Here is a 9086-nt window from a genome sequence, read left to right as displayed (position 1 = left end):
TACGCCCAATTCTAAACTATTTCCCTAAGAATAGAGAACGGGAAGAAATGTATACAAATATATATACATGTATATAAATGTACATACATTTACATATGTATATATGTACATATGTATATCCTCGTTTATATACCTTCACTATAAACAGTAGAAGAGAAATTAGTGTAACTCTTAGAATAGATGAGAACATAATTTTTTTTTTTTTCTATTTTGTTCCTCATTTTTCACATAAAATGAAGCACAAAAATGACTGTAATAGTTATCACTTTACGCAACCTTCAAAGTCTGCGTATACAAAAAAAAAAATTTTACACAAATTATTATTCAAAAAATTAGAGATGTACACATGGGCATATCTTTTTCCTAATTTAATTACAAATGTTCTTTTTTATTAATTTCCTGCTATTATCAGGTGTGATATATATACATATATATATATATATGAACTCATTTACGACATAACCAATGCTTAAACAAACACAGGAATTATAGCATTTTTTTTTTTTAAAGCTTTCCTGTTTTAATCTAAAACAAAAGATCTGCTCAGGAACTTCAATAAACAAAAAAAAAAAATTCTCATAACACCTATTCTATACACACACATATACATAAATATATATATATATGTAGAAAACATATACAGTCAAAAAACGATAAAAAGAAAAAATTAAAATTTTCAATTTTAAAACTATCTTTCAAAACTGTTAGTGCAGTTCTATACTACAACCGCTTATAATAAGGCGTTAATAAAAAATTAAATAAAAAAGCGCATAATATTTGTTTAACATAACTATATAAAGTTTATAATTTTCACAATTACTATAATGGTTTATAACAATAAATAAATATATATATACATAGGAATATGTAAACTATATATTTTAAAAATGAATGTTTATTTTCTTAGGAATAAAAAAATTGAAGAGGGAAAAAGTTCAAATAACTTTTACAAGTTAAAATTAAGGTTTTCTACCAAAATATAAAAACTGTTTATTTGTTATTTTTTTGGGTATAGATTATAACCTTTATTTTTATATTTTATTCCTCTTTTTTTCACTCTATTTATATTTTATAGCTAATTCATAAAATAATAGCTTAAAACGCTTAGATTTCTACATATATATATATATTAATTATATATATTTTTTTTTTATATATATATATAATAAATATTATTCAAAAAATAGTGATTCCTTGTTTTTTTTTTCAGGTTTCATTTGAAAAGAAATGTAGTTTTTTTGTTTTTTTTTTTTTCATGTACGGCTACTTACTAAATGCTATTAAAATAAAAAATGATATATGTGGAATTATAATACCTAATATAATTATTTTATTTTTTTTAATGTTTACCTATAGAGGGAACACGTAAAGTGCAGTAGTGTAGTTTTCAATTACATGTACGTAAATATACATATATTATATATATATTATATATATAAATATATGTATATAATATATGTATATTTTACTGCAAAAATTAAAATAATATAAACCTGTTAATCTTTTTAATGTGCTTAAAGAACAAAACACCTTTTCTTATTTTTTCCTAATATTTTTAATTTTTTGTAATTTCTTTTATTTTTCTTTTTTATAATTTTTTTTTTTTTTTTGCAAAACTAAATTTGCTTCATTTAAATGTCACTACTTTCATACTCTATACACGAGTGGTAATTCATAAAATTTATTAGAATATCTTTTTTAAAAAAAAAAAAAAAAAAAAAACTAATTATATTTCATATTAATTTAAATTTTTGTCACTGAAAAAATATTAATTTTTACTGGTAAATGGAACAAAAATAAATAATAAAAGACTGTCAATGAATTTTACTATGTATCACCTATGGCACATATTTAATTTTTCCCTATAATATTTATGCTTATAATATATATATATATATATATATATATATACATATGTATGTGCCATGTATTATATGTTAAGGAACCCATATCGTCTATTTTTTGAAGCATTAACATATAAAAAAAGGTCTATATATATATGTGTATAGTATGTTTTTATAGGATTAAAGAAAAATTTCTTGCTTCATTTTAATATTGTATAATGTATAATTTTTCAAATGTTTTTTCTACTTTTAAAAAAGCTTTCCACGTTTTAATCAAATAAAATTTAAAGAAATAAAAAATAAATATCCGCCTCACAAGAGGACGTCTCAAAAATGTACATTTACAAGAAAAAAAATAAAAAAAGAATAACAATAAAGGAATAACATTAATAGTAATAGTAATACTAATACTAATACTAACAGTAACAGTAACAGTAACAGTAACAGTAACAGTAACAGTAACAGTAACAGTAACAGTAACAATAACAGTAACAGTAACAATAACAGTAACAGTAACAATAACAGTAACATTAATAGAAATTGCAACATGATAAGTATACGTATAAATATAATAGGCTTGTAAGGGGAAACAATGAAACTTGTTAAAAACGAACTTAAAAATTATGTACATGTAAGGTTATATTAATATAGTGAAAAAAGCACTATAATTAAAAGAATTTGCAAATGAAAAAAACATTAACATGTAATAAAACAGCCAATTTTTTTTTTTTTTTTTTTTTGTTAAATATTCAAGTGTGCATTTTTCCTTTACAGTCGTACATTAATATAATTTTTTTTTAAATTAGAAAGTCTTCCCATTTATAATGTGTTAAGTGTTAACACCTGAGATGTAGTGTTAGCAGCTTTATATATAAACGTCATTTCCAAATTATAAATTGTTTATTTTTTTTATTTAATATATTTTATATATTCCGTATGTATATGTGCACATATATGTATACACCTTTGCCTATATGCAAATGTTCATATGTATGAATGTATTCTATATATGGCTATTTACATGCTACATATGTGTGTTGTTTTCTGTATTTGTACATATAGGTATATCCATGAAATACTCTTAAGAAATTTTTGTTTTTTTAAAGCTCATAAACTTAATGTTATAATTGTTGTTTGTCATTTATTGGTTCATATATAATAATTATTTCCTATATTATGTGTTTTGGGTTTACTTCTTCAAAAGTAGGTTATATATCATTTTTACGTACTTTAAATATGCTTGTCCGTATTTTTTTTTCTATTTTGTTTTTGATCGTATATAACATTTCTACGTTAAAAATTAATGGCAATTTTTTTCTTAACAGGCAAGAAAAAAATAAAATAAAATAAAATAAAATAAGAAGTAGAAGAAAAGGAGAAAAGGATAAATCATTCGCAATGAGAATTTTGAAAAAAAAAAGAAAAGTAAAGAAATGATAGGGTTATCTAAATTTGGTATATTTTAATAATAAAATGTAAAAGTTAAAAATTATTTAAGTTTTTCTAATTATTATTAACAGATATATATTAAATGAAATAAATAAAAAAAAATATAAATATAACAAAGGGAAAAAAAATGCAAGATATCATATATATATGTGAGGCAAAATATATTATAAATTGTGTTACAAATTTAATTAGAAGTACATATATATAGACATATACATGCTTATATGGAAACATAGATACATATAAATAATATATACATACATATATATGTATATACATATATGTCAAAACAAATTAAATATTAAACATTAAAAATTAAACATTAAAAATTAAACGTTAAACATCAAACGTTAAACATCAAACGTTAAACATCAAACGTTAAACATCAAACGTTAAACATCAAACGTTAAACATCAAACGTTAAACATTTAATATTTACATTGAATTACAAACGTATGAACCTATTACTAACATACGTTTATGTATTTCATTTTCTAGAATTTAATAAACGACATCCTGGTTAGTTGTTTGTTTGGTTTCGTTATCATTTCTTCTGTTATCGGCTACGTTATCATTAGTCTTGTTATCAGATTCAATATGATTAGCTCTTTAACCCGTTTCTTTTTCGTAAGGTGTTGGTTCTATTCCACTTTCGTTAACCACTTGTTTTATTTCTTCTTTGTTAGTTATATGCTCTGTTTTTTTCTGTCGCTAGCTCGGTTGTACCTTCGCTACTTTCTCCTCTTCTTCACCTTGACCTTCTGATTTGCTGTTGTTATCATTATTTGGTTCTCTCTTGTATATGTCTAAGTAATTTTTCACTTTATGTACATAATCTTCACCCAGCTCTTTTTTTATGGGTAAGTTTTGTAGCTTTTCATACTTACTATTACCTCTTAACTCATTATATATATCAGCATTGGGGTGTTTTTTTCATTACTCTCGGTATTTTGTTTCTCTTCAAAATTTTCTTCTTTATTATCATTTTCTAACTTGTATTCAGTTGTAAAAGGATCAGTTATATGCACATCATGTTGGTTCACTATGTTCATGCTTCTCATGTTCTTGTTGTTCAACTTGTTCCACATCATGTTCAACTGGATTGTTTACTCTTTGGGAAAGACTATTATATAGATGTTGTTTTTCTTTCTCATTTGTATGATCATTGATGCTACCTTGGGAGTTATCGTCAAACTGTATATCATTGTATTCAGGCGCATAATTTTCTCCCTGTAGTACCATGCCCTCTGTAATGTTATCTTCTTCCGCATTATTTAAAGTTAAAGCATCTTCAAAATTATCAGAGGGGTTACTATTATTTTGATCGTCTTCATGGGTGTTAACGAAAGGGTTATTACTTACATGGGATTCGGCAAATGGGTCAGTTGTATTTTGGTTAGATACAGCAAATGGGTCAGTTGTATTTTGGTTAGATACAGCAAATGGGTCAGTTGTATTTTGGTTAGATACAGCAAATGGGTTCGTAGTAATAGTGGAAGCTTTATATGATTGCTCAAATGGGTTGTTAGACATTGGTGTAGTCGTAGGATTATCATACCATTCATCAAAAGGATGCGTGCTAATAGTGCTAGTTGTGCTGGCAGTTGTTGTGTTGCCTTCGTAGACGGATCAAATGGGTCCGTAGACTTTTTTCTAGCAGTTACATCTTCATACCATTCAGCAAAAGGGTTAGTCGTGCTAGCAGTTGCGGTGCCATCTACGTATGATTCATCAAAAGGGTGCGCGCTAGTAGTGCTAGTAGAGGTTGTGCTATCTTCATACGATTCACCAAATGCGTTGGTAGACCTTTTTATAGTCGTACCTTCTTCGTGCGGTTCATCAGAAGTGTTAGTACTGCTAGCGGTGGTAGTATTCTCTTCATTCAATTCATCAGAAGTGTTAGTACTGCTAGCGGTGGTAGTACTCTCTTCATTCAATTCATCAGAAGTGTTAGTACTGCTAGCGGTGGTAGTACTCTCTTCATTCAATTCATCAGAAGTGTTAGTACTGCTAGCGGTGGTAGTACTCTCTTCATTCAATTCATCAGAAGTGTTAGTACTGCTAGCGGTGGTAGTACTCTCTTCATTCAATTCATCAGAAGTGTTAGTACTGCTAGCGGTGGTAGTACTCTCTTCATTCAATTCATCAGAATTGTTAGTACTGCTAGCGGTGGTAGTATTCACTTCATTCAATTCATCAGAAGGGTTAGTACTTCCATTGGTGGATGTACCATCTACATATGATTCGACCAAAGGGTTTGTATTTCTATCAGTTGTTGTATCATCTTCATAGGACTCATCAAAAGGATTAGTACTTCCATTGGTGGATGTACCATCTACATATGATTCGAAAAAAGGGTTTGTATTTCTATCAGTTGTTGTATCATCTTCATAGGACTCATCAAAAGGATTAGTACTTCTAGCGGTGGTACTAGAATTTTCACGCGATTCATCTAAAGGGTTACTAGCGTTTTCACCCTTAAGAGGAGTATTCATTCCTGCGGTTGATGAATTAGTAGTACCATTAATACCACTGCTATGATACCTATTACTACGGTAGTAGCTCGTATGTCTATCTACATAGTTAGCATTTCTATATATGTCAGCATATGATGGGCTTTCATTAGCAAAATTTAATCCTCCGTTATTATTTCTGTTTTGTCCTGCGTTTATTTCATATACGTTAGTGGGCATACTGTAAAATTCTAAATTTTGACCCATTCTATATCTATCTATAAATTGTGCATTTTCATATGTTTCTACATTATTAGATTGTCTTAAATTTCTTGTAGTCAATGTTGATTCTTGGTTAAAATTAATATTTTCTAAACCATTCGTTGTATAATTAAAATTAGGATTTGTATTAATTAAATTATTCATTTCTTCCTCTTGTACAACATCATAATCTCCTTCATCTGATGTAACATCAGAATTACGATCGCTATCATCATCATCATCATCTTCTTCTTCATCTTCATCTTCCTCCTGTTCCTCTTCTCCATCCAAATAAAATCGTTCATTCTCTTCATCTAAATAATAACGTTCATATTTCTCAGAAGGAACACCATTCCTCTCTTCAAAATAATCATTTTCGTCATCTCCCGAATAAATTTCATCATCTTGGTCATTTTCATAATCCGCGTAAACTTCATCATCTTCATTAAAATTATACATCTTATAAATGTATTCTTCCTCATCATTATAGTCAGAATCTCTTAAATAACCGTCGTTCTGTAAATAGTCATAATCTCTATAATATTCATCATCCTCTAAAGAAAAGTTATCCCTAGGATAGTCATCTTCCAGTAAAAATAGATAACTCCTAGGATAGTAATCATCCTCGAAAAAAGAACGGTTCCCATTATAGTCATCATCCTCTTCTAAAAAAACATGGTGTCTATAATATACATTATCCCTATAATTGGCATGCCCTCTATTATAGCCATGAGCTCTTTGATTATCATTTATTCTTTGATTGGTATTTATTCTTTGATTGGTATTTATTCTTTGATTGGTATTTATTCTTTGATTATCATTTATTCTCTGATTATCATTTATTCTTTGATTGGTATTTATTCTTTGATTGGTATTTATTCTTTGATTATCATTTATTCTCTGATTATCATTTATTCTTTGATTGGTATTTATTCTTTGATTGGTATTTATTCTTTGATTATCATTTATTCTTTGATTATCATTTATTCTTTGATTATCATTTATTCTTTGATTATCATTTATTCTTTGATTATCATTTATTCTTTGATTATCATTTATTCTTTGATTATCATTTATTCTTTGATTATCATTTATTCTTTGATTATCATTTATTCTCTGATTATCATGTTCTCTATGATAATATTTGTCTGTATAATTATAATGGTCCTCATGATAGTCGTGGCCCCTATGATCTAATTCGTTTGGGTAGTTTCCATTATTATCCTCTTGATAATAATTATCTTTTACATAGTCTTCTTCATCTTTATAATTTTCATAATCATAATACAATTCATTGTCAAGTAAAGTCAACATATCATCATGTTCACTTGTTTGAGGAGTTTGATCCTCATGACTAGATACTTTTGTATGGCAATTAGAAGAAGGTATTTCATCGGAAATATTAAAGTTCAAATCTTCCGGTGTTGTTTCATTAGACCGAACATTCTCTACATTTTCATTTATATTTCTTGCGTTTACTACTCTTCCTGCTCCTCTTGATAAGTACAAATGTTCGCTCATCTCGCTTCCTATGTACACATTCTTATTCAGAAGGATTACCTACAAGGGGGATAACACAAAACACGCACATATATACATACGTCCGGTGGGGAGGAGGGCGTTTCCAAGTAAAAGAAGAGAAAAGAAAAAAAAAGAAAAGAAATGAGATCAGTATATGCTGCACTGATGTATGGTATTATATAAAATCGCGATGCACAGCACAGTAAAAAGCACAATGCGCAAAAATGCTGTTTAACACACCGCTTAATGCACAACATGATTTATTTCTTTTTCTTTTTTCTAAATAAATGAATGGTAAAAAATAAATCCAACGGGAGCATACATAAAACGTATAACTAGCAAAACGCACACACAAAAACATATATATATATATATACGTACATTACACATACATATATTACATATGTGGTACAGCACTTTTTCGTTATAAACTTACATTCAGGAAAACAGCGGCGGCAAAAATAATTGCCTGAATGAGTGAGAATGTCGTTTGAGCATCAGTTACAACACAGTCTGCTTTTCGTCTTGCCTTTTCCTTTAAATCTGTTTTTCTTTGGTCCTCTACATTTTCTCTTAACTTGTTTTCTTCCCTTAATTCGTTTTTTTCCCCTAATTCGTTTTTTTCCCCTAATTCGTTTTTTTCCCCTAATTCGTTTTTTTCCCCTAATTCGTTTTTTTCCCCTAATTCTTTGTTTTCCCCTAATTCATTGTTTTCCCATAATTCTCTATTTTCCCTTGTTCTTACTCGTACCCCTCGAGTATTACCATGTACAAAATCTTCTTCATTCTGTGTATGAGCCCATGTATTCTCATCATCATTTAATGCTTCTTCAGTATCTAGAAAGACATAAAAGGATGCAACAAAAAAAAAAAAAAGAAAAATTTATCATTACTGTTAAGAAGCATATATACATGTACATGCATATATACTTCATGTAACTAGCCAGGTGAATATTTTAATTTAAAAAAAAAAAAAAAAAAAAAAAAAAAAAGTACTACCATTAGTATAGTGGTTATTACTTCTCAATGGATTACGATCCATGGTGCTTTATGATAATTTTTTTTTTTTTTTTTATTTATTTTATATATTTATTTATTTTTTTTTTTTTTTTATTTATTTTATATATTTATTTTATTTTTTTTTTTTTTTTTTATTTATTTTATATATTTATTTATTTATTTTTTTTTTATTCATTTATATATTTTTTATTTTTTCTCTTTGCTTTTTTTATTTATAATACTTTTATTACTAAAACAACAACGAAAAAAACAAAAACAATTAACTGAACATAATATACCTAAACATAAACATATAGAGATGGATATAAATAAACAAACAAGTAAATAAATAAATAGAAATGTATAAAAATATAAATATAAACATACATTCAATATAAATGTAAAAATGAAAAAAAGAACGTACAACGTTACATGTACATAATAATGTGTATCATTTTAGCAAACTATTTTTGTTTTGCTTTATTCAAATAAACTTAAAATTTTTTTTTCTTTTTTCTCAAACAGTGCAGAATGAATACAAATTATATGGTAATGGTAA

The 9086-nt window shown here is 26.8% G+C and overlaps 2 protein-coding genes across 2 annotated transcripts in view; both read right to left on the bottom strand.

Moving 5' to 3' along the window:
• The window catches only part of MKS88_002142 (uncharacterized protein), a gene marked incomplete at both ends in the record, with an annotated part of 922 nt that extends 732 nt beyond the window's left edge, over positions 1 to 190 (bottom strand). The window contains 2 exons of the mRNA XM_067215128.1: positions 1 to 24; positions 134 to 190. The exon at positions 1 to 24 is cut by the window's left edge and continues 732 nt beyond it. Coding sequence (XP_067074436.1) covers positions 1 to 24; positions 134 to 190 — 81 coding nt within the window. The remainder of the gene's footprint in view (positions 25 to 133) is intronic.
• A 4132-nt stretch (positions 191 to 4322) lies between these two features.
• Positions 4323 to 8570, bottom strand: MKS88_002141 (uncharacterized protein; the record flags this gene model as incomplete). Its single annotated transcript, XM_067215127.1, has 4 exons — positions 4323 to 4890; positions 4968 to 7567; positions 7965 to 8365; positions 8528 to 8570. 4 exons carry the CDS (start codon positions 8568 to 8570, stop codon positions 4323 to 4325), a joined length of 3612 nt encoding a protein of 1203 aa, XP_067074435.1.
• Between the last annotated feature and the right edge of the window lie 516 nt (positions 8571 to 9086).

Source organism: Plasmodium brasilianum, chromosome 7 (genome assembly GCF_023973825.1).
Source record: "Plasmodium brasilianum strain Bolivian I chromosome 7, whole genome shotgun sequence".
Lineage (NCBI taxonomy): Eukaryota > Apicomplexa > Aconoidasida > Haemosporida > Plasmodiidae > Plasmodium > Plasmodium brasilianum.
The sequence above is the reverse complement of the archived record's forward strand: the minus strand, read 5'-3'. Positions and strand labels throughout refer to the sequence as shown.